The sequence below is a fragment of the Oncorhynchus masou genome, chromosome 13 (genome assembly GCF_036934945.1).
Source record: "Oncorhynchus masou masou isolate Uvic2021 chromosome 13, UVic_Omas_1.1, whole genome shotgun sequence".
NCBI classification, from domain to species: Eukaryota; Metazoa; Chordata; class Actinopteri; order Salmoniformes; family Salmonidae; genus Oncorhynchus; species Oncorhynchus masou.
In genome coordinates this window covers 42,596,132-42,622,427 of record NC_088224.1, presented here as the reverse complement: position 1 = coordinate 42,622,427, position 26,296 = coordinate 42,596,132, and the positions used below count along the sequence as shown (strand labels likewise).

Here is a 26,296-nt window from a genome sequence, read left to right as displayed (position 1 = left end):
AATGGATATACTGGTTATACTGGGATTACCATCATGTGGAATTCCGTCCACTCCAGGGTGACTCAGTGTTTCCCGTGGGGAGGCAAGAAAGAGAGTTGGGTGTGGCAGGTAGCGGATATAAGCATTTCAACGAGTCCCACCATTGGCTATACTTTTTTGTTGATGAGAGGAATCTGACTTTGTCCCAAATGGCACCCTATTCCCTATGTAGTTCACTACTTAGGCCCACAGGTACAACATGATTATCCTATTGTTTACGGTTGGATGCCTTGATGAAGTGGAAGGAAGCAGGAATCTCTAGATTCTCATAAAGGCAAATTGATGTTTCCGTGTGGTGTGTGTGAGTCACATCATGAGTACCTACATAGAAGTGTGGTTCCCCCACTTCAGAGAAGAAGGGAGAGGGATGGTAAGGCCTACATTTTTCCTCTCTCCACCCTTTCCTTCAAAAAAGCCTGACAGAGATATTAGAACCACTGACAGTGTTCCACCACCGGCCAGTCACATTGGTCATAAAGCAATCTTTCTTGTTCCAATAAGGCTCTATAAAGTGTCCTTTTTATGACTAAAAGTAACCACTACTCCATGGATCATCCATTTTTTATTTGGTTGTTTTATTTTTGGTGGTTGAGAGGGGAGGCAATACATTCATTATTTAACAATGCATTGAACAAAAAACAGTATGCAATGCACACATAGTATTGAGCATCGAGTAACAGCGAAAAAAAACACTAAAGTGAACACAGCTTCACCATTTATCTTAAGTTACCTCAGTATTGTTGAAGCTTCCTGTAGATGCAGTAGTTATCATCTCGCTCTCCAGAAGGAAACCGACTGCTGAGAGATTCTCAAGGCTGTACCTGTGACTAATAGCTTTATCTTCCAATGTCGTTTAAACAGGAATTCGCTGCAGGAATTCACTGCACCTTATTAAATTCTGTGCCCCATGGATGTTTTTACTCTCACAACTTGGATTCTGCAACCAGGAACATAAAGCTGTTTGGGGTGTTTTCACAGCAGCAAACTGCAATGGATTTTATAATAATTTTGCATCTGACTGTTGGTTTTTGAGGTTGAAAATGTGAGTCATCTTAAGCATGGATCAAGTCAAGTTGCTTATTGGAAAAAGGTTTCCCTGCCTTTGAAATCAATGCATTATGATTATACCAAAGCACGCAGAGTTCTCTTCCGTTATGTTCCCTTTATCCACAGCCCATAACCCTTTTTTCCAGCCTTTTTTCCCACCCACCACACCTTGAACCATCTATAACACTGTTATTCAGTCCTGGGGACCTATAAGGTGTGCAAGCTTTTGTTTCAGCCCAGTACAAACACACCTGATTCAAATCATTAACTAATCATCAAATTAGTTAAATCAGTTCCAGGCTGTATCACACCAGCCGTGATTGGGAGTCCCATAAGGCGGTGCACAATTGGCCCAGCACCGCCCGAGTTAAGGTTTGTCCGGGGTAGGTCGTCATTTTAAATACGAATTTGACTGACTTGCCTAGTTAAATAAAGGTTCAACAACAACAAAAATAACTAGTAGAATTGAACAAAAGCCTGTATACCCTATGGATCCTCAGGACCATGATTAAAGAACACTTTATAGCCTGCCTCACCAATACCCCCCGCCCCCAGATCTCCGACATCCAGGTGAATGGCCAGTCAGACGACATGACGGCCAAGGAGAAGCTGCTGCTGTGGTCCCAGCGCATGGTGGAGGGATACCAGGGGATGCGCTGCGACAACTTCACCACCAGCTGGAGGGATGGCAAGCTCTTCAACGCCGTCATACACAAACACAGGTGAGATGCAGCCTTGAAGGATTGAGGTGATCTGACTGGGACTTGAGGACATCCTGGGTGTCACAGGGGGGAAGTTGTGCCAGGGGGATACATGGACATCCAAGAACACATTTTTTAAGCCTAACCATTTTGTGAATACATGCGATTGCCTGGACCTGCTATAATATATGTCCTTGGGACATAGTGAACCCCTGTGCTCCTCGTAAGGCTCCACCTACATGTTACATTTGACATGTATTACTGTACATACAAAGACAGAAATGTGAATTTCATATTCACTGTCACGCTGCAGAAAGCCTGACCTCTTCAGATAGTTATGCAATCTGCAATCAGTCGTCAATCAAATTCAGTCAAACATTACAAGTACTTCTCATGATTTTATTTGGAAGCAGTTTCACTGATGAAAACATTTTATTTGCTGTAGCATTCCCGCATGTCCAGGTAAGCATTCAAGCACATAGCAATAATACACTGAGTGTACAAAACATTATGAACACCTGCTCTTTCCCTGATATAGACTGACCAGGTGAATTACCCCCTTATTGATGTCACTTGTTAAATCCACTTCAATCAGTGTAGATGAAGGGGAAGAGACAGGTTAAAGAAGGAATTTTAAGCCTTGAGACACTTGGAACATGGATTGTGTATGTGTGCCATTCAGAGGGTGGTTGGGCAAGACGAAAGATTGAAGTGCCTTTGAACAGGGAGGGTATGGTAGTAGGTGCCAGGCGCACCGGTTCGTGTCAAGAACTGCAATGCTGTTGGGTTTTCACGCTCAACAGTTTCCCGTGTGTATCAAGAATGGTCCACCACCCAATGGACATCCAGTCAACTTGACACAACTGTGGGGAGCATTGGAGTCAACATGGGCCAGCATCCCTGTGGAATGCTTTCGACACCTTGTAGAGTCCATGGCCCGATTTAATTGAGGCTGTTCTGAGGGCAAAAGGGGGTGCAACTCAATATTAGGAAGGTGTTCTTAATAATATAATAATGATAATAATAGATTGAATTTGTATAGCTCTTTTTATTACAGCAAGAATCTCAGACTCTTAAAACATCAAAACCATTTCAGTTAGCCTGTTGACAGTTCTGGGTGGAAGATCTTCCTCAGTCATCCATAGAGGCAGGGACAAGTCCAACAGGTCACATATCAGTAACAGTCAGTCAACACTGAAAGAGTTAGCTAAACACCTGTGTAAAAAGAATAGACATATCAACTACCATATGAGGTCAGGGTAGATTTTGACAAGACTTTTCATGTTTGCACATACTGTATAAACACACACCCTGTAGGCTCACACGCACACACACACACACACGACTCAGGAGAAGTATTTCGTTTTTTTCATTTGTGTCCCATGAATTTGAAAATAAGATGCCCACAGGGCTGTGCTTTTAAGTGTCAGCAGATAGCAGCACAGCTCAGGTACGCCCAGGTGTCTTAGGTGTGTCTGCCATACAAACTCCACACAGACGAAGAGCAAGACAGAAACACACTGCAGAACGACAAATCAAGAAAGTAGTCTGGGCTCACACACAACAAATTGAATTTGGGAAAAGCATGAGAAAGTCATCTCTTTAATTCTATGACCGTCAACGCTCAAGGCTTGCACATTATCTAGCTGTGGAAAGGGGATGCTTAATCAAAGGCAATGTGGATACATGAGACCCTGAACTGAAAAAGGACTGGAAAGCTTGAGCGATAGTTGTGCTTTGGGGGAGTGACTGCCGCTACAGTATGAACGTCTATATACTCGTATCTGGAGGGTGAGAATGCATCATAAACCTTGTAAAATCTTGAAAACATCTGTCACAGTCCCATACGCGGATGGATTTGTAAGACTGTAAGGAAAAACTGCAAGGGGAGCGTTTGAACACTGTTTGGACATTGTTGCAGTTGAGGACACCCACACACACTCTCACCATGATGCACAGTCTGAAGAAGAAGTTCCGCTCCTCCAAGAGACGGTTGAACAGCACCTCCAGCAGCACCCAGGGCTCCGTCAGTGACCTGGAGGACCGGGTGGTCATGCTGTGTGAGGACATCCCAGCTGAGAGCAGCTCCTTTGACTCGGGTCAGGGGTCCCAGAGCCCGGGGAAGTCCTCCTCCAGCCGAGGCTCCCAGAACAGGGAGCAGGAGACAGGGTCAGAACTTTGCATAGTGCACCTGAGCAGGGACAGACACTCTGATATGGAGCACCAGCCCACTGGCCATGGAGACTACAATGTGCAAAGAGTTGTGCAAGGGTATGGAGGGTTTATGCGATTTTTTTTTCATTAAGGTGGTGGTTGGGATTAACTTTGATAGCCGTTTCCTTTTTTTCTACTTCTAGACACTAGTTCCTTTCTAATAGGGAATATAACAATTTATGCAATTTATGCCTTTTTATAATGTGTTTACAAAACCCCTGTATTTTGTCTAACCTTGCCAGACTAAATCCCTTGGCAAATATGAGATGCCCTGTGCTCATTCCAAGCAGTCGAAGCTTGTATCTGCATGTTATTTGACTGCATTTACCTTTATTGGCAGTGTACATGGAATTACTTGCATGTTTTGTGCATGAAACGGTGGGGGAATTTGTAAATTACTGGTTGGTAGGAGCTCTTGTTTTTTCCTGCCCTCCTCCTGTCTGTATTCACATTCCTCTGAGAGAGGCATGTCGATCAGGATCTAATGCAGTCATTCCATCATGATTAAACTGCCTTGAGCAGGGTTCCCCAACTTATTTTGTTCTTCATCATTGTTGGACATAAAACACTAAAAACACCAGGAAATCGAGTGATTTTAATTTGGGAAATCTGTTCACAAGTGTTCTCACGCATCATAGAGAGACGCGTGATCATATACTAATGTAAGCCATGTTTGAAATGGTTATGTTTTAGTCAAATATTATATCTGTTTGGACTTCTTATGGTCAATTTGTAATCATGTTTTCAGACCCCCCGACCATTTGCCAAAAAAAAAAAAAAAATTAGAAAAGGAACTCTTATTTAATGGTTTTACCTAAATGTTTTGGGGTTGCAAAGATGAATATAATACATCCATTTGCGCTATATTCTATAAGAAAATACAGTGTCTGAGATTCAATTTCATAGTTTTAACAGTCTTCTCTATGCTCTGTCCCCAGGCCTACTCTGATTGACATGAGTAAGGTGTACCGACAGACCCATGTAGAGAACCTGGAGCAGGCCTTCAGTGTGGCAGAGAGAGACCTGGGTGTCACTCGGCTGCTCGACCCAGAAGGTAACGGAACGTGCGAGTATTGTTTTCTCCATTACTGTCAATCCTATTCTCAGATATCTGTATTTGTATGAATACTTGCATTTATCTTTTTCTAAAATCAGTTTTGAGCTGGTGTTCATTGTCTCCCCTCTATTAAGATGTGGATGTGCCACACCCAGACGAGAAGTCCATCATCACATACGTGTCCTCCCTGTATGACGTCATGCCCCGTGTACCTGACGTCCAGGATGGGGTGAAAGCCAATGTGAGTGTTGTCTTGGAACCGTATAGGTCATCACCACTTAAGGGCTTCCTCCTGGTCTCACCTATGAGGTCACATCTTCCCAAACTTTAAGATGTCTTTGATGCTCCAGAGGACATTTTCCCTTATGTACAGGTATAGGATCAGCTTCCCCTCCCCCAATTCTAACATTAACCAATAAGTGGGGGAAATGCAAAACTGAACCAAGATTAGCATCTAGAGGGAACTTCACCCAACACCATGTTTGACCAGTGGAGTGATTTTTAATAATGCAGTGGTATGGAGACTCCCGGATTTGTTTTATACTGAACAAAAAATAAAAATGCAACATTTAACAATTTCAATTACTGTTTTGTTAGTTACAGTTACTAGAAGGAAATCAGTCAGTTGAAATAAATTCATTAAGCCATAATCTATGGTTGGGCATAAGCCCACCCACTTGGGAGCCAGGCCCAGCTAATGAACATTCAACTCTCTGGCAACAGCTCTGGTGGACATTCCTGCAGTTAGCATGCCAATTGCAGGCTCGAGAGACATCTCTGGCATTGTGCTGTGTGACAAAACTGCACATTTTAGAGTGTCCTTTTATTGTTTCCAGCACAAGGTGTAATGATCATGCTGTTTAATCAGCTTCTTGAGATGCCACACCTGTCAGGTGGATGGATTATCTTTGCAAAAGAGAAATGCTCACTAACAGGATGTAAACATATTTGTCCACAACATTTGAGAGAAATTAGCTTTTTGTGCATATGGAAAACTTCTGGTACCAACACTTTAAATGTTGCGTTTATATTTTTGTTCAATATAGTTTCATTAACCTTTTCTCTAATGAACCTTCTCCTGTCTCCTGTGTGTCCCCCAGGAGCTGGAGCTGCGTTGGCAGGAGTACTATGAGCTGGTAACCCTGCTGCTGCAGTGGATCAGACACCACATCATCGTGTTTGAGGAGAGGAAGTTCCCTACCAGCTATGAGGAGATTGAGGTAAGTCTCCTCACCTATTGGGGAAATCTTTTGCTTGATACATGTAAGTGAATATTTTAATTGTCTGTTTATTTAATTGTCTATAATAATTGTCTTAGAGACTTGATGCTGTATATGACAAAAGCTATGTTCAGTTGTAACAGTGAATTAAACATGATTTTTTTCATATTGGGGCGACTGTGGAGTAGCAGTTATGGAAGTGGTACTAGCCTCCATAATACCTTATGTCTCACTTGATGAGGAAATACTCTAACTGTTTGTCTCTGATTTCTGAAAATTGTCTGAGGGATGTGATGAAACAAGAACTATGCTCAGTTGTCATGTTGAATTAATTCAGCAACGTTTTAAATATTCAGGTTCTTTGGCGCCAGTTTCTGAAGTTCAAGGAGACAGAGCTGCCGGCAAAGGAAGCTGACAAGAATCGATCCAAACATGTCTACAAGTCATTTGAGGTTCGTAAATAATCCTCTAAAAAGAGAAGCCGAAACACCCAGAGTGAATAGTTAAATCAACTAACTGTATCCAATAGATGCTGGCCCTTTTTTTGAACGTTTTCCTGACTGCCTGTCTGTGTCTGTCCTTGCAGGGTGCAGTTCAGGTGGGTCATGTCAAGGTGCCCCCTGGATACCACCCTATCGATGTGGAGAAGGAGTGGGGTCGTCTGCATGTAGCCATATTGGAGAGAGAGCGTCTTCTAAGGACAGAATTTGAGAGGTGGGTCAGCCATTATACAGACGCACAAAACTGTGGTCGGAGGGCCTATGGTGTTTGAGATTATACCTTCATCTTTGAGATGAGGCTGAAATCTGTTGCACGTGTTTTTTGTTAGATGCCGTTTTCAAGAGAAATTCTGGATTTAGGGACTCTGTCACATGGTGTTTCTGTTGTGTTTCAGTTGTTAAAGCAAACTCAATGTTTACTAGAAGTAATAAATGAAACGAGACACAAAACATTGGAGAAAATAGCATTTAAACCCCAAAGGCGTCTGTGACTATGTGGTTGCTGTAACTATGTGGATTATAACCAGTTTGGTAGATGTGAGAAGACATTGTCAGATAAAGATAGCTAGACAACCCGACCATGACTCACTGAAAGATCCATGCACTGCTGTTGCCATGGCAAAGAGTTCAAAACCTTTCAATAATGTGATTATTTGTGTCCTAAGCAAGTTATTATAGGACGATCCTTTCCAAATCACAAGCAGGGCGTATGTAGTTTTTGGTAAGGGTTGGTCTCTCATCACAAGACTTCCAGTCTTGAAGTAAGCAGTCAGGGCAGCGGTCGGAGAAGCTACTGTGGTCTGTGAGTCACGCAACAGCCAACCACCCAACACCCAACAACATCCTGTGGACTGTCATCATATCTGCTGGGAAGGACAAGCTGTCAGTGAATCCATCATGGCCTTTGCCAGTCAGAGCTATGGTTTAGAGTATTTACTTCGCAAGAAGATCGAGAAGGAGTGAGTGTTTTACCATGCCTGCATAACGTTTCTGAGAAGATTGTTGGATGTTTTTTTTTCTCCAGATATTTTATCGAAGCTATTGAAATGAATTCATACCCACATCATTTTGTTATTTGTATTATTTATTTATATTATGATATCTTTATTCAACCAGGTTGTCCCATTGAGGTCAAAATGCTTGTTTCACAAGGGATCTGGCCAAGGGGCCAGTGTTGTCTTTGAGTAGAGTATTGTCGGTCATGATTTACAGTTCCATCATTGAGTTAAATCGTTACCTCATTAGACAATACCTCAGCCTAAGAGCCGAGTTATGAGAGACTGTGGAACATGTCTCAACTGATGTGTTGACCTTTGACCCTCAGGCTGGAGCGGCTGCAGAGGATTGTCAGTAAGGTCCAGATGGAGTCTGGGGTGTGTGAGGAGCAGCTCAACCAGGTTGAGGGCCTGCTACAGATGGTGAGTCTCATACCCTGCTGGGGTAGACAGTCACTAGCCAATATAGATAATATATGTATATGTATAATATTTGTCTAATGTACAGTCTGTGGCCCTACAGATTTGTAACCACAAGCACATGCTAGACTGAGTCTAATCAATGATACAGTGAATTAATACCCCGCAGATTGGATGTGTTCTGATGTTCAAAAGCATTCTCACGCTGATGGATTGATGCCTACTGATGCTGTATTCAAGATGGAACACATGGTGTCATGGTGTTTATACTGTAATCTATGTTCTAGGATGTCCGTTTGCTGAACTCAGGAAAGCCTGCTAAGCACACAGCAGAGATGGAGACAGACCTGGACAAGGCCGAGGGCATGATCCGGTACCTCTTCAACGATGTGCAGCTGCTGAAGGATGGGCGCCACCTACAAGCTGAACAGATGTACCGCAGGTCAGAACAACCACAGAGTAAAACCATTTCAGTGCCACGTCATTCACTCAGAGCATTACTGTGTCATTGTGAGGCCTTGTGCGACACGTGATGACACGTAGGCCTCTTACTTTATTGTAACTATTATATTATTACTATGTCTTTACATATTTATGACAAGTGGGTTTGTTGTCATTGAACAAGTCATCATTGTTTCTCCTGTTTTACCTCCAGAGTGTACCGTCTCCACGAGCGGCTGGTGAACCTGCGCAGTGAGTACAATCTGCGCCTGAAGTCCGGGGTAACCATCACCCAGATGTCCCAGATGCAAACCCTTCAGCAGGCACCCATGAGGGTGCGTCCCGAGCTGGATGAGGTGACCCTGCGCTACATCCAGGACCTGCTGGCCTGGGTGGAGGAGAACCAAAGGCGGGTGGACCGGGGGGAATGGGGCTCGGACCTGCCCACCGTGGAGTCCCAGCTGGGCAGCCACCGCGGCCTTCACCAGTCAGTGGAGGAGTTCCATGCTAAGATTGGCAGGGCAAAGGCAGACGAGGTACTTTGGAAAAACTACCTGGGATGGGATTGGAGTTGGACTGATTCAGTCATACCATCATTGATCCTCTTTGGTTAATGCTCAAAGTAGTCTGACTGAATCTTTTTTTTAACCCTGCTTCTTCTCTAATCTTTAGTCTCTTTTTCTATTCCCCTTCAGAGTCAGCTCTCCCCTGTCAGCAAAGGTGCCTACAGAGACAACTTATCCAAGCTAGAGTTGCATTATGGCAAGCTTCTGGTATGTTCTGGACACGAGATATTAACGTGCAACTACAACTATTTGACATTTATCTAATGTGTCTTCTCCAATCTCATTTATATTATTTTCTCCCCAGAGTTCTTCCAAGGCTCGTCTGCACAGCCTGGACGGGCTTCATGCCTTTGTCACTGCAGCCACCAAGGAGTTGATGTGGCTGAATGAAAAGGAAGAGGAGGAGGTTAACTATGACTGGAGCGAACGCAACACCAACATGACAGCCAAGAAAGACAACTACTCGGTATGGCTGTTCTCATCCTCACCATACCTGGAAAGTTCAACTTAATTTAAATATGAAAAGAGTTAAGCATAGTACGGTATCTTGTAGAGTAAAGTAAAAAGCTATTGCATTTTACAGAACAGTAAAATGCCATCTTTAATTAGCTTTTGGTCAGATTCTGTTAAAAAATGTTTTTAAGTATTTATGAAGGATCCCCATTAGCTGCTTCCAAGGCAGCAGCTACTCTTCCTGGGGTCCAAACACATCAATCAAAAGAGAAAACGCTACATATAACATTATGTATAACATTATTACACCACTACATATCAACAATACAAAAATGTATAATACCACCATACAACTATATTACAATGTACGTGTGTGTAGAATGTGTGTGCTAGCGTATGTGTGTGTCTGTTCCTGTGTATCTCTTCACAGTCCCCGCTGTATGTATTTATCTGTTGTTGTTTTTTCAATCTAATTCTACTGCTAGTGTAAGTTACTTGATGTGGAATAGAGTTCCATGTAAAACAGACCTCTGGTGACATGTCTTGTGGGGTATGGATGGGTGTCTGAGCTGTGTGCCGGTAGTTTAAACAGACCTCTGGTGGCATGTCTTGTGGGGTATTAATGTGTGTCTGAGCTGTGTGCAGGTAGTTTAAACAGACCTCTGGTGGCATGTCTTGTGGGGTATGAATGGGTGTCCGAGCTGTTTGCTAGTAGTTTAAACAGACACCTTAGTACATTCAGGATGTCAACACTTCTTACAAACCAAGTAGTGATGAAGTTAATCTCACCTCCACTTTGAGCCATGAGAGATTTACATGCATATCATTAATGTTAGCTCTCCGTGTACATTTAAGGGCCAGCCGTGCTGCCCTGTTCTGAGCCAATTGTATTTCTCTGACATCGCTCTTTGTGGCACCTGACCACATGACTGAACAGTAGTCCATGTGCGACAAAACTAGGGCCTGTAGAACCTGCCTTGTTAATAGTATTGTTAAGAAGGCAGAGTAGCATATTATTAAGGACAGATACTGTTGTATCAACATGTTTTGACCATGACAGTTTACAATCCAGGGTTACTCCAAGCAGTTTAGGCACCTCAATTTCCACATTGTTCATTACAAGATTTAGTTCAGGTTTAGGGTTTAGTGAATGATTTGTCCCAAATACAAGGCTTTTAGGTTTTTAAATATTTAGGACTCATTTATTCCTTGCCACCCATTCTGAAACTAACTGCAGCTCTTTGTTAAGTATTGTAGTCATTTCAGTCGCTGTAGTAGCTGACGTGTATAGTGTTGAGCCATCCGCCAACATGGACACACTGGTTTTACCCAAAGCTAGTGGCATGTCATTAGTAAAAAATGTATAAAGCAAGGGGCCTAGATAGCTACCCTGGGGAATTCCTGATTCTACCTAGATTATGTTTGAGATGATTCCATTAAAGATCACCCTCTATGTTCTGTTAGACAGGAAACTCTTTATCCACAATATTGCAAGGGGTGTAAAGCCATAACACATACATTTTTCCAACAAGAGCTATGATCAATAATGTCAAAAGCTGTGCTGAAGTCTAACAAAACAGCTCCCACAATATTTTTATCATCAATTTCTCTCAGCCAATCATCCCTCATTTGTGTAAGTGCTGTGCTTGTTGAATGTCCTTCCCTATAAGCGTGTTTAAAGTCTGTTGTCAATTTATTTACTGTAAAATAGCATTGTATCTGGTCAAACACCATTTTTTAAGGGTTGGTATCAGGGGATTGGTTAGTTATTTGAGCCAGTAAAGGGGGCTGTGCTATTGTTCAGTAGCGGAATAACTATTGCTTCCCTTCAGGCCTGAGGGCACACACCTTCTAGTAGGCTTAGATTGAAGATATGGCAACTAGGTGTAGCAATATCGTCCACTATTATCCTCAGTAATTTTCCATCCAAGTTGTCAGACCCCGGTGGCTTGTCAATGTTTATAGACAACAATAATATTTTCACATCTTCCAAACTCACTTAACGGAATTCAAAATGACAGTGATTGTCTTTCATAATTTGATCAGTTATACTTGGATGTGTAGTGTCAGCGTTTGTTGCTGGCATGTCATGCCTAAGTTTGCTAATCTTGCCAACAAAAAAAATAATTAAAGTAATTTGTTTATTATGATTAGGGATGCACTTGCATATCTAGTAATATCCCCCCTCTTGCCATAACTCCTGTGTTTTCTTTGGTTTATCTCAGGGGCTGATGAAAGAGCTGGAGCACAGGGAGAAGAGGGTCAACAGTGTCCAGGTCCAAGGAGACAAACTGCTGAAGGAGGGTCACCCTGCCAAGACGACTGTAGAGGTGAGAAAAAAATACGTTTATATCACCAGGAATTCAGCTACAATTAATTGAGTAATTATGTTCAACTATTCCCATGAATAAAAATAAAGATTTGTGATTGTGTCTCAATGTATTAAAAGGTATGAAATTATCATGTTATCTTTAAATACAATCTCTTTTTGGACTTACTTGTGTTTAATTTACAGCGTTGAAATTATTCAAATTATGTTCCGGCCCCCTGACCATATACTCAGACAAAAATCATCCTCTAGCTAAATCTAGTGGCCTACCCCTGCATTACAGTATCTATTTAACAGGGATTTGTGTTTCATGCCTAAAAAGCAGAGGACATGAGGATCGTTGGGTTGTTAAAGCGCTTTTTTAAAGAGGCCAATGGTTGTCTCACACCCATCTCTCTCTCTCTCCACCAAAGGCCTTCACTGCAGCACTGCAGACCCAGTGGAGCTGGATCCTGCAGCTCTGCTGTTGCATCGAGTCCCACCTCAAAGAGAACACTGCCTACTTCCAAGTATGCCGACTCATATATATCCCCCTCAGATGGTCCAATGAGCATAAAAACACTTCTTGAAATACATCATCCCATCTTTAAAATGGCTTGTGCTCCTCCTTTTTTACCCATTGTAGTTTTTCTCCGACGTGAAAGAGGCAGAGGAGACGATGAAAAAGATGCAGAAGACAATGAAGAAGAAATACACATGCAACCGTAACATCACTGTGACACGACTCGAGGACTTGTTACAGGACGCGGCTGTAGGTTGACTTACTCTACTTGAAGAAGTGAAATTCAGCAACTCTACTTCAGTGACATTACAATAGCAACAGCACCTGTCATTGTTTGTTTTATTAAATACAATGTGATATTTCCTATAGGATGAGAAGGAGCAACTGAAAGAGTTTAAGACCCATTTGGATGGGCTGAACCGGAGGGCCAAGACCATTGTTCAGCTGAAGCCACGTAACCCAGCAACACCGGTTAAGGGCAAATTGCCTGTCCAGGCCGTCTGCGACTTCAAACAGATGGAGGTGAGGAGATATTAATGTTCATGTGACCAGCTTTCCAGTGGAGAAGCAAACATTCTTAGGCTACTACTTAGTACACTCTAACTCAAATACTTCTAGTAAATTGTACTTAGTCAATGAAAAGTCATTATTACTTAAAATGTTTGTGGTACTGACTCAAAACTAAATGAGAAGTCACACCAACTCAGTTTTTTAAAGATATGATAACAAATGAACATTTTCCCAGCATGCTCTACTGCAGGTTAAAAAATATATATACACTACCATTCAAAAGTTTGAGGTCACTTAGAAATGTCCTTGTTTTTTACAGAAATGCAAATTTTTGTCCATTAAAATAACATCAAATTGATCAGAAATACAGTGTAGACATTGTTAATGTTGTAAATGACTATTGTAGCTGGAAACGGCTGATTTTTAATGGAATATCTACATAGGCGTACAGAGGCCCATTAACAGCAACCATCACTCCTGTGTTCCAATGGCATGTTGTGTTAGCTAATCCAAATTTATCATTTTAAAAGAGAGTGAGATCATGAAATCAATTGCAATTATGTTAGCACAGCTGAAAACTGTTGTCCTGATTAAAGAAGCAATAAAACTGTCCTTCTGTAGACTAGTTGAGTATCTGGAGCATCAGCATTTGTGGGTTCGATTACAGGCTCAAAATGGCCAGAAACAAAGAACTTTCTTCTGTCAGTCTATTCTTGTTCTGAGAAATGAAGGCTATTCACCAATTTGTAAGTCGCTCTGGATAAGAGCGTCTGCTAAATGACTTAAATGTAATGTAAATGTAATTCCATGCAAGAATGAATGCCAATAAACTGAAGATCTGGTACAGCGCTGTGTACTACTCCCTTCACAGAACAGCGCAAACTGGCTCTAACCAGAATAGAAAGAGGAGTGGGAGGCCCGGTGCACAACTGAGCAAGAGGACAAGTACATTAGTGTCTAGTTTGAGAAACAGACGCCTCACAAGTCCTCAACTGGCAGCTTCATTAAATAGTACCCGCAAAACACCAGTCTCAATGTCAACAGTGAAGAGACGACTCAGGGATGCTGGCTTTCTAGGCAGAGTTCCTCTGTTCAGTGTCTGTGTTCTTTTTCCCATCTTAATCTTTTTGTTTTTATTGGCCAGTCTGAGATATGGCTTTTTCTTTGCAACTCTGCCTAGTTTGAAAGTAGGCCTTGAAATACACTGCTCAAAAAGAGAAAGGGAACACTTAAACAACACAATGTAACTCCAAGTCAATTACACTTCTGTGAAATCAAACTGTCCACTTAGGAAGCAACACTGATTGACAATACATTTCCCATGCTGTTGTGCAAATGGAATTGACAACAGGTGGAAATTATAGGCAATTAGCAAGACACCCCAATAAAGGAGTGGTTCTGCAGATGGGGACCACAGACCACTTCTCAGTTCCTATGCTTCCTGGCTGATGTTTTGGTCACTTTTGAATGCTGGCGGTGCTTTCACTCTAGTGGTAGCATGAGACGGAGTCTACAACCCACACAAGTGGCGCAGGTAGTGCAGCTCATCCAGGATGGAACATCAATGCGAGCTGTGGAAAGAAGGTTTGCTGTGTCTGTCAGCGTAGTGTCCAGAGCATGGAGGCGCTACCAGGAGACAGGCCAGTACATCAGGAGATGTGGAGGAGGCCGTAGGATGGCAACAACCCAGCAGCAGGACCGCTACCTCCGCCTTTGTGCAAGGAGGAGCACTGCCAGAGCCCTGCAAAATGACCTCCAGCAGGCCACAAATGTGCATGTGTCTGCTCATACGGTCAGAAACAGACTCCTTGAGGGTGGTATGAGGGCCCGACATCCACAGGTGGGGGTTGTGCTTACAGCCCAACACCGTGCAGGACGTTTGGCATTTGCCAGAGAACACCAAGATTGGCAAATTCGCCACTGGCGCCCTGTGCTCTACACAGATGAAAGCAGGTTCACACTGAGCACATGACAGACGTGACAGAGTCTGGAGACGCCGTGGAGAACGTTATACTGCCTGCAACATCCTCAAGCATGACCGGTTTGGCGGTGGGTCAGTCATGGTGTGGGGTGACATTTCTTTGGGGGGCCGCACAGCCCTCCAAGTGCTCGCCAGAGGTAGCCTGACTGCCATTAGGTACCGAGATGAGATCCTCAGACCCCTTGTGAGACCATATGCTGGTACGGTTGGCCCTGGGTTCCTCCTAATGCAAGACAATGCTAGACCTCATGTGGCTGGAGTGTGTCAGCAGTTCCTGCAAGAGGAATGCATTGATGCTATGGACTGGCCCGCCCGTTCCCCAGACCTGAATCCAATTGAGCACATCTGGGACATCATGTCTCGCTCCATCCACCAACGCCACGTTGCACCACAGACTGTCCAGGAGTTGGCGGATGCTTTAGTCCAAGTCTGGGAGGAGATCCCCAGGAGACAATCCGCCACCTCATCAGGAGCATGCCCAGGCATTGTAGGGAGGTCATACAGGCACGTGGAGGCCACACACACTACTGAGCCTCATTTTGACTTGTTTTAAGGACATTACATCAAAGTTGGATCAGCCTGTAGTGTGGTTTTCCACTTTAATTTTGAGTGTGTCTCCAAATCCAGACCTCCATGGGTTGATAAATTTGATTTTCATTGATAATTTTTGTGTGATTTTGTTGTCAGCACATTCAACTATGTAAAGAAAAAAGTATTTAATAAGAATATTTCATTCATTCAGATCTAGGATGTGTTACTTTAGTGTTCCCTTTATTTTTTTGAGCAGTGTACATCCTCAGGTACACCTCCAATTGACCCAAATCATGTCAATTAGCCTATCAGAAGCTTCTAAAGCCATGACATCATTTTCTGGAATTTTCCAAGCTGTTTAAAGGCACAGTCAACTTAGTGTATGTAAACTTCTGGCCCACTGGAATTGTGATACAGTGAATTATAAGTGAAATAGTCTGTCTATAAACAATTGTTGGAATAATGACTTGTGTCATGCATAAAGTAGATGTCCTAACTGACTTGCCAAAACTATAGTTTGTTAACAAGAAATGTGTGGAATGGTTGAACAAGTCGGTTAGGACATCTTCTTGTGCATGACACAAGTCATTTTTCCAACAATTGTTTACAGACAGATTATTTCACTTATGATTCACTGTATCACAATTCCAGCGGGTCAAAAGACGCGTTCTGTCGCCTAGAGCTGAACGTACTTTGGTACGAAAAGTGCAAATCAAACCCAGAACAACAGCAACGGACCTTGTGAAGATGCTGGAGGAAACAGGTACAAAAGTATCTATAGCCACAGTAAAACGAGTCCTATATCGACATAACCTGACAGGCCGCTCAGCAAGGAAGAAGCCAGTGCTCCAAAACCGCCATAAAAAAGCCAGACTAAGGTTTGCAACTGCACATGGGAACAAAGATTGTACTTTTTGAAGAAATGTCCTCTGGTCTGATGAAACAAAAATAGAACTGTTTGGCCATAATGACCATCATTATGTTTGGAGGAAAAAGGGGGAGGCTTGCAAGCTGAAGAACACCATCCCAACGTGAAGCACAGGGGTGGCAGCATCATGTTGTGGCGGTGCTTTGCTGCAGGAGGGACTGGTGCAGTTCACAAAATAGATGGCATCATGAGGCAGGAAAATCATGTGGATATATTGAAGCAACATCTCAAGACATCAGTCAGGAAGTTAAAGCTTGGTCGCAAATGGGTCTTCCAAATGGACAATGACCCTAAGCATACTTCCAAAGTTGTGGGAGAATGGCTTAAGGACAACAAAGTCAATGTATTGGAGTAGCTATAACAAAGCCCTGACCTCAATCCCGTAGAAAATGTGTGGGCAGAACTGAAAAAGCATGTGCGAGCAAGGAGGCCTACAAACCTGACTCAGTTACACTTGCTCTGTCAGGAGGAATGGGACAAAATTCACCCAACTTATTGTGGGAAGCTTGTGGAAGGCAACCCAAAACTCTTGACCCAAATTAAACAAACAATTTAAAGGCAATGCTACCAAATACTAATTGACTGTATGTAAACTTCTGACCCACTGGGAATGTGATGATCATTCTCTACTATTATTCTGACATTTCACATTGTTAAAATAAAGTGCTGATCCTAAGACAGGGAATTTTTACTAGGATTAAATGTCAGGAATTGTGAAAAAAATCTATTTGGCTAAGGTGTATGTAAACTTCCGACTTCAACTACATCAGGGTTGTTGCATGTACATTGAGTGATTGATTGATTAAATGTTATGCTACACAAAGATAAATAGCATTTTTCTAAGCGAATCCAATCATCACATCTGTTACTGAAATGATTGTTCCAGTTTAAAAGCTTAGGTAGTCTCCTAAGTGATGAGGATGAATACAAATGTAAATTCTTGCATAGCCTAATGCTGGCTCGTTCCCAATAGGAATTACACAACACTTTGCAAGCCAGCATAATGTTATTTAAAATTCGTTTTGGGAAAGTTTGTCATTTTGCAACCCTACTTACTGTATAAGGCCTTATGTATATGTAATGGTTTATTATAGTGATAATATTCGACTAGGAACTCACTTGGTGAAGGACACTTGACTGAAAATTAATGAATTCATCAACCATGTCTCTGTCACTAACATACGGTCATGGGTGGTAACTCTACAATTCAATTGAAGAGCCAAGGCACACGGGAAATGATTAGAGGCGCTGGCTTAGTGGGGGTTGTTAAATTTAAGTATATTTTACTTTAAAAAACTGCATTTGTATTACTAATATGAAGGTTGTACTGCTTATTTCAGCTATTTAAAGTTTCTTGACTTCTTGAGGTGATCGGTTTCCTCAAATGTTTGAGCAGCCAGGACTTATCCGGTTTTACAGTGTATAAGCACATTCTATCAGAATCAGTGGAAATATAGTGTTTATTCAAAGCATACACTGAGTATACAAAACATTGCTCTTTCAATGATACAGACTGACCAGGTGAAAGCTATGATCCCTTATTGATGTCACTTGTTAAATGCACTTCAATCAGTGTAGATGAAGGGGAGGAGACAGGTAAAAAAAAAAAAAAAAAACATTTTTAAGCCTTGAGACAATTGAAACATGGATTGTGTATGTGTGCCATTCAGAGGGTGAATGAGCAAGATAAGAATATTTAAGTGCCTTTGAACAGGGTATGGTAGTAGGTGCCAGGTGCACCGGTTCGTGTCAAGAACTGCAATGCTGTTGTGTTTTTCATGCTCAACAGTTTTCCGTGTGTATCAAGAATGGTCCACCACCCAAAGGACATCCAGCCAACTTGACACAACTGTGGGAAGCATTTTAGTCAACATGGGCCAGCATCCCTGTGGAATCTTTTCAACACCTTGTAGAGTCCATGCCCTGACGAATTTAGGCTGTTCTGAGCGCAGAAGGTTGTTCCTAATGTTTTAAAACACTCAGCGTAGACACTTAGAAGTAGAAAAGCAGTAGTATATTTTTTTTAGTTTTTTCTCTCTATTTATCTTATTAGTCATGCTTGAAGGCTTGTCATTAGAACTGGTCAGATACAGTACAATGTGGGCATCCATTTTGTACCTATTTCCAGCTCACAGTTCATAGAGGGGAGGAGTGTGTACTGCTGGACAACTCTCAGCCGTACAAGTGGAAGGTGCAGAACCCCAAAGGCAGCAAGGCCACGGTGCCCTCCATCTGTTTCCTGGTTCCTCCCACCAATAATGACGCAGTGAGCGGCGTCTCAGGGTGAGGCAACCAATCTCCTTGCAATGAAACACCATGGCAAAAACCTCTGATTTTAGCCTTACCATAAACAACATGCCTAAAGCCTTTAATTCAGCCTTACCATGAACCAACATTAGCCTGGTCCCAAGACTTTTTGTGCTCTTGCGTTTGACTCCAGCACCTGTATGGTTCACTAACCTCTAACCTCCCCCCACAGTTTGGACACTAGTCACCAGAACCTGCAGGTCCTGTGGCAGATGCTGTACGTGGACATGAAGAGCCTCATGTCCTGGCAGTACCTGACGAGAGACATCCACCTCATCAGCTCATGGAACATCACCGCGGTGAGCTCAGTTTCACACAGACTGTGTCTCAAAACGGAACCCTATTCCATATGTAGTGCAGCCTGGTCAAAGGTAGTGCACTACACAGGGAATAGGATGCCATTTGGGATGTGCACATATACTTTTTGGAGACAACAATTCCTTGTTGTAGAATTGAATTAGGCCCACGGAATGCTTTAGTCTTACCTATACAATTCCAAAGGTCCTGGAATGGGGGGGGGGTCGGATGGAATTTAGCCAATATAATTTAACACTCTTCCTAACCACACTCACCTTTCCTATCTTTCTTCCCCATCACTACAGTTTAAGACCCTGAGGGTGGAGGAGTACAGGCTAGCTTTGAGGAACCTGGAACTCCACTACCAAGAGTTCCTAAGAGACAGCCAGGACTCCCAGCTGTTTGGTGCAGATGACCGCATGCAGGTGGAGAGTAGCTACAACAAGGCTAGCCAGCACTACGAAGGACTGCTGCACTCTCTGGAGAAAGGTGAGTGTTGGAAATCTGGGCAGGTAGAGGGTCTGTATAGTACAAGAAGTAGCATCAAACCATGTTATTTTTTATGACATCAGTGTTGCACGTTTTATTGTACACTTTGTTGCACTGCACACCTTATGAGTTGCCGTTGCATTTTCCATTCATGAACATCATGATTTCAATATTCGTTGTTGTAAATGTTGAAATTCATCACAGGCCCATTCGTCTAGAAATAGTGCTTAACTGTTAAATTCACATTACAGGCTATGTGTCACCCTCTGGAGGTAAGGTGTCCCAGTTGCAGTGTCAGATTGAGCACATTTTTGACTGGCTTAGCTTTTTCTCTTATAGTTCTGATTAGTTTCACTCCATTAACTTCACTCAACCTATAAATCATTCAAGATTTTCTCTAACTTCTCTGTTCATTGCATTAGCCACCTTGTCCAATCGCATGAGTTTGCATGTGTTGTGTAATCATGTTGTTTAATAATTTCTCCTGCATGAAGCTGGCAGTGGATTGAGTTTGATTTTGAAACTATTTGTTGATGAGCAAAAGCTTGAGTGATTATATGGATTTCATGAGACACGTGGTTCCAGAAAATGACAATAATTATGTGGGCATAAATAATGAATTCATGATCGAAATGACCAAGAACAAAATCAGACTGTTAAATAGCCACAACTAGCCGGCTACCATCCATTACCCTGCCCTGAACTTACACACTTACTCACTGGCACTTGCCGGCTACCACCAATTACCCTGCCCTGAACTTACACACTGGCACTACCCGGCTTCCACCCATTACCCTGCCCTGAACTTACACACTGGTACTACCCGGCTTCCACCCATTACCCTGCCCTGAACTTACACACTTGCACTACCCGGCTTCCACCCATTACCCTGCCCTGAACTTACACACTTGCACTACCCGGCTTCCACCCATTACCCTGCCCTGAACTTACACACTGGCACTACCCGGCTTCCACCCATTACTCTGCCCTGAACTTACTCACTGGCACTAGCCGGCTTCCACCCATTGCCCTGCCCTGAACTTACTCACTGGCACTAGCCGGCTTCCACCCATTACCCTGCCCTGAACTTACTCACTGGCACTACCCGGCTTCCACCCATTACCCTGCCCTGAACTTACTCACTGGCACTAACCGGCTTTCCACCCATTACCCTGCCCTGAACTTACTCACTGGCACTAGCCGGCTTCCACCCATTACTCTGCCCTGAACTTACTCACTGGCACGAGCCGGCTTCCACCCATTACTCTGCCCTGAACTTACTCACTGGCACTAGCCGGCTACCACCCATTACCCTGCCCTGCCCTGAACTTACTCACTGGCACAAGCTGGCTACCACCCATTACCCTGCCCTGAACTTACTCACTGGCACTAGCCGGCTACCACCCATTACCCTACCCTGAACTTACTCACTAACACTAGCCGGCTACCACCCATTACCCTGCCCTGAACTTACTCACTGGCACTAGCCGGCTACCACCCATTACCCTGCCCTGAACTTACTCACTGGCACTAGCCGGCTACTACCCATTACCCTGCCCTGAACTTACTCACTGGCACTAGCCGGCTACCACCCATTACCCTGCCCTGAACTTACTCACTGGCACTAGCCGGCTACCACCCATTACCCTGCCCTGAACTTACTCACTGGCACTAGCCGACTACCACCCGGTTACTCATCCCTGCACCTTAGAGGCTGCTGCCCTTTGTACATAGAAACATGGAACACTGGTCACTTTAATGTTTACATGCTGTTTTACACATTTCATATGTACAGTGCATTCCGAAAGTATTCAGACCCCTTGACTTTTTTCACATTATGTTACGTTACAGCCTTATTCTAAAATTGATTTAATAATTTCCCCCCGTCAATCTACACACAATACACCATAATGACAAAACAAAATAGGTTTCAAAAGATGTAAATAAATCAAAAACTTCAATATTACTTTTACATAAGTATTCAGATGTTTTTGAAGCACCTTTGGCAGCGATTACAGCCTTGAGTCTTCTTGGGAATGACACTACAAGCTTGGCACACCAGTATTTGGGGAGTTTCTCCCATTCTTCTCTGCAAATCCTCTCAAGCTCTGTCAGGTTGGATGGGAAGTGTCGCTGCAAAGCTATTTTCAGGTCTCTCCAGAGATGTTCTATCGGGTTCAAGTCCGGGCTCTGACTGGGCCACTCACGGACATTGAGACTTGTCCCAAAGCCACTCCTGTGTTGTCTTGGCTGTGTGCTTAGGGCCATTGTCTTGTTTGAAGGTGAACCGAGCTCTCTGGAGCAGGTTTTCATCAAGGATCTCTGTAAATTGCTCCGTTGATCCTGACTCGTCTCCCAGTCCCTGCCGGTGAAAAATATCCTCACAGCCTGATGCTGCCACCACCATGCTTCACCGTAGGGATGGTGCCAGGTTTCCGCCAGACGTGACATTTGACATTCAGGCCAAAGAATTCAATCTTGGTTTCATCAGACCAGAGAATCTTGTTTTTCATCGTCTGTGAGTCTTTAGGTGTCTTTTGGCAAACTCCAAGCGGGCTCTCATGTGCCTTTTACTGAGGAATGGCTTCCGTCTGGCCACTACCATAAAGGCCTGATTGGTGGAGTGCTGCAGAGATGATTGTCCTTCTGGAAGGTTCTCCCATCTCCACAGAGGAACTCTGGGACTCTGTCAGAGTGACCATCGGGTTCTTGGTCACCTCCCTGACCAAGGCCCTTCGCCCCCGATTGCTCAGTTTGGCCGGGCGGCCAGCTCTAGGAATAATCTTGGTGGTTCCAAACTTCTTCCATTTAAGAATGATGGAGGCCACTGTGTTCTTGGGGACCTTCAATGCTGCAGACGTTTTTTGGAACCATTACCCAGATCAGTGCCTTGACGCAATCCTGTCTCAGAGCTCTACAGACAATTCCTTTGACCTCATGGCTTGGTTTTTGCTCTGACATGCACTGTCAACTGTGGGACCTTATATAGACAGGTGTGTGCCTTTCCAAATCATGTCCAATCAATTGAATTCACCACAGGTGGACTCCCAAGTTGTAGAAAAATCTCAAGGATGATCAATGGAAACAGGATGTAGCTGAACTCAATGTTGAGTCTCATAGTAAAGGGTCTGAATACTTATCTAAATAAGGTATTTCTGTTTGTTGTTTTTCATAAATTTGCAACAATTTTTAAAAACCTATTTTCTCTTTGTCGTTATGCGGTATAACAATCGTCACAAAATGTGGAAAAAGTCAAGGGGTCTGAATACTTTCCGAAGGCACTGTATACTGTATTCTAGTCAAGTCCATTCTATTCAACTATTGCTGTAGATATACTGTAGATATACTATCCACATATTGGACTACCCCCTCTTCTCTTCTATCCACATATTCTTCAGCTATATATATATATATATAGCTGAAGAATATGTGGATAGAAGAGAAGAGGGGGTAGTCCAACAGTCCAGATCACAATGGGCAATCACAGAGCTTTTGCTCTCGTTTCTCTCACCCTTCGTACCTCTCTTGTCTCTCACCCTTCGTACCTCTCTTGTCTCTCACTCTTTGTACCTCTCGTTTCTCTCACCCTTCGTACCTCTCTTGTCTCTCACTCTTCGGACCTCTCTTGTCTCTCACTCTTCGGACCTCTCTTGTCTCTCACCCTTCGTACCTCTCGTCTCTCACTCTTCGTACCTCTCTTGTCTCTCACCCTTCGTACCTCTCTTGTCTCTCACCCTTCGTACCTCTCTTGTCTCTCACTCTTTGTACCTCTCTTTTCTCTCACTCTTCGTACCTCTCTTTTCTCTCACTCTTCGTACCTCTCTCGTCTCTCACTCTTCGTACCTCTCTTGTCTCTCACCCTTCGTACCTCTCTTGTCTCTCACCCTTCGTACCTCTCTTGTCTCTCACCCTTCGTACCTCTCTTGTCTCGCACCCTTCGTACCTCTCGTCTCGCACCCTTCGTACCTCTCGTCTCTCAACCTTCGTACCTCTCTTGTCTCTCACTCTTCGTACCTCTCTTTTCTCTCACTCTTTGTACCTCTCTTTTCTCTCACTCTTCGTACCTCTCTTTTCTCTCACTCTTCATACATCTCTTGTCTCTCACTCTTCGTACCTCATGTCTCTCACTCTTCGGACCTCTCTTGTCTCTCACTCTTCGGACCTCTCTTGTCTCTCACTCTTCGGACCTCTCTTGTCTCTCACTCTTCGGACCTCTCTTGTCTCTCACTCTTCGGACCTCTCTTGTCTCTCACTCTTTGGACCTCTCGTGTCTCTCACCCTTCGTACCTCTCGTGTCTCTCACTCTTAGGATCTCTCGTGTCTCTCACTCTTTGGACCTCTCTTGTCTCTCAGTCTTTGGACCTCTCTTGTCTCTCACTCTTTGTACCTCTCTTGTCTCTCACTCTTCTTACCTCTCTTGTCTCTCACTCTTAGGATCTCTCGTGTCTCTCACTCTTTTGACCTCTCTTGTCTCTCACTCTTTTGACCTCTCTTGTCTCTCACTCTTTGTACCTCTCTTGTCTCTCACTCTTTGTACCTCTCTTGTCTCTCACTCTTCGGACCTCTCGTGTCTTTCACCTCCTCTGCCCCCTTTGTGCAGGCTGCTTCCTCCTTTATCCCCAAGCACTCCCTGGCTTAACGACCCACAGCTTTTCCTCGTTGGGGCAGGAAGTCCATATAAGACTTGGGGATGGAGCAAGCTACCTGCAAGATATCTCTCAATTACCACTCCCCTCACCTCTCCCTGCCATCTGCCACAACAACAAAAAATATATATTTATACTCCAAACTCTGACATTGCTCGTCCAAATATTTATATTTTTTAATTCCATTATTTTACCCTTAGATTTGTGTGCATTGTTGTGTGTTGTTAGATTATTACTGCATTGTTGGAGCTAGGAACATAAGCATTTCACTACACCAGCAATAACATCTGCTAAAAATGTGTATGCGACCAATAAAATGTGATTTTATTATATTTTATATTTTATAATATTTTATTTTAACCCTGCTATTGTACCATAACCGTGGATGCATCCCAAATGGCACCCTGTTTCCTACATAGTGCGCTACTTTTGACCACATCCCTATGAATCCTGGTCAAAGGTAATGCACTGTATAGGGAATAGGATACCATTTGGGATGCAACCCATGTAGCCAAATCATTTTAAGCAAATACACAGCTATATGCTCTTTGTATCATTCAATATTAATCAGGGAACAGAGCACTATTTTCTGATCCAGAATTCTAGTCCTATTGATCTGTAAATTCATCTTCTTCTGTTCTGTTCAGGTGAGCAAGATGAATCTGAGTGCCGAAGCTACCTGACCAAGATCAAGGACCTGTGTCTGAAGCTGGAGGGCTGTGAGACTCGCACCGTCGCACATCTGCGACAGCCCGTGGACAAGGAGCCGCTCAAGGCTTGCGCCCAGAGGACCGCTGAGCAGAAGGTACTGCAGTGACGTCACCCCTCAGTGACATTGTTTTGTTTAGTTTATAAGGATCCCCATTAGCTGTTGCACATGCTGCAGCTAGTCTTCCTAGGGTCCACACAAAATAGATGACACAGTGCATAACAGTTACAGACAAGAACAACACAAAGACAATACAACAATACATTATAGGGGCACCTTCGGAGTTTTAGGGCACTTCACTATGGGTCTAACGGCAATGGAGGAAGATACATTTGCTGTTGTAGCTGTTTCTCGACCAAGATAGAAGAAAATCAGTATCTATGTCATTTAGACTCAGGGGTAGCCAGGCCACTGGTAAATGGTTGCTATAAATCACACATCCAATCCCAAAGCAAACAGAGTTAATGGTAGATCTGTAATGAGGTTTGAGCCCAAATTAGATAACATGCCTATTTGAAACAGACCCAGGCCAAATTCAACATGGGGTTATTGTTTAGGAAGCTATTTAAACAGAGCCAGGTCACATTTAACATGGGGTTATTGTTTAGGAAGCTATTTAAAGTTCTTGTGTGTCAAGTAAATGAAGTTAGACAGTAGAATAGACAAACTAACATTTTTAGATCAGTCATGCTGTTTAGTATGTTCCATCTGCTTGTTTCTGATCGTAAGAAGTTTCAGAAGACCTTTGTGTCCCTATTTCACTTTACAGTACATTGCTGGTTAGCTTGTTAACAACTCCATGACTGCTTGGATGCCCGGGTGGAATAGCCAGTTATGGTCCATTATTCCCTTTTCTGCTCATAGAAAGTCCAGTCAGAGTTGGAGGGCTTGAAGAAAGACCTGACCAATGTGGCTGAGAAGACAGAGGAGGTGCTGGCATCTCCTCAGCAGTCCGGCTCCACCCCAGTACTGCGCTCTGAGCTGGATATTACGCTGAAGAAGATGGAGCACATCTACAGCCTGTCCTCCGTGTACCTGGACAAGTGAGTTCCTCCTGGCTCTGATTGTTACGACATGCATATCAAAACCATAGGACCAATAAGTAACATCTTCAATGGAAATAGTAGATCTGAGTCATGTTACATATACAGCTAACACTATACACCCTTCCTTGTTCAGACTGAAGACCATCGACATAGTGATTCGCAGCACAAAGGGAGCAGAGGACACCCTCAAAAAGTATGAAGCCCGTTTACGAGACGTAAACAAGATGCCAACAGATGAAAAAGAGGTGGAGAACTACCACACCCAGCTAAAGGTACAGTGTCTCTGTTAGAATTAACTGTATTCTATCCGTTGGTGAATAGACAATGCTTTTACATGGACTGGTTATCCGACAGTAACTTAATGATTT

The 26,296-nt window shown here is 43.4% G+C and overlaps 1 protein-coding gene across 8 annotated transcripts in view; it reads left to right on the top strand.

The window, feature by feature from the left end:
• Positions 1 to 26,296, top strand: part of LOC135552367 (plectin-like) — a 191,656-nt gene that overhangs the window by 147,144 nt on the left and 18,216 nt on the right. For 5 of the 8 annotated variants that reach the window (XM_064983935.1, XM_064983942.1, XM_064983939.1 and 2 more), the window contains 22 exons: positions 1,642 to 1,808; positions 4,940 to 5,055; positions 5,193 to 5,299; positions 6,159 to 6,278; positions 6,635 to 6,730; positions 6,865 to 6,992; positions 8,103 to 8,196; positions 8,481 to 8,635; positions 8,849 to 9,170; positions 9,330 to 9,407; positions 9,505 to 9,666; positions 11,879 to 11,983; positions 12,396 to 12,491; positions 12,608 to 12,733; positions 12,854 to 13,006; positions 18,563 to 18,717; positions 18,914 to 19,040; positions 19,344 to 19,527; positions 19,779 to 19,799; positions 24,821 to 24,978; positions 25,747 to 25,925; positions 26,062 to 26,200. In XM_064983935.1, the coding sequence (XP_064840007.1) occupies positions 1,642 to 1,808; positions 4,940 to 5,055; positions 5,193 to 5,299; positions 6,159 to 6,278; positions 6,635 to 6,730; positions 6,865 to 6,992; positions 8,103 to 8,196; positions 8,481 to 8,635; positions 8,849 to 9,170; positions 9,330 to 9,407; positions 9,505 to 9,666; positions 11,879 to 11,983; positions 12,396 to 12,491; positions 12,608 to 12,733; positions 12,854 to 13,006; positions 18,563 to 18,717; positions 18,914 to 19,040; positions 19,344 to 19,527; positions 19,779 to 19,799; positions 24,821 to 24,978; positions 25,747 to 25,925; positions 26,062 to 26,200 (2,988 nt within the window). The remainder of the gene's footprint in view (positions 1 to 1,641; positions 1,809 to 4,939; positions 5,056 to 5,192; positions 5,300 to 6,158; positions 6,279 to 6,634; positions 6,731 to 6,864; positions 6,993 to 8,102; positions 8,197 to 8,480; positions 8,636 to 8,848; positions 9,171 to 9,329; positions 9,408 to 9,504; positions 9,667 to 11,878; positions 11,984 to 12,395; positions 12,492 to 12,607; positions 12,734 to 12,853; positions 13,007 to 18,562; positions 18,718 to 18,913; positions 19,041 to 19,343; positions 19,528 to 19,778; positions 19,800 to 24,820; positions 24,979 to 25,746; positions 25,926 to 26,061; positions 26,201 to 26,296) is intronic. The other 3 variants (XM_064983936.1, XM_064983941.1, XM_064983940.1) reach the window with 1 other exon arrangement.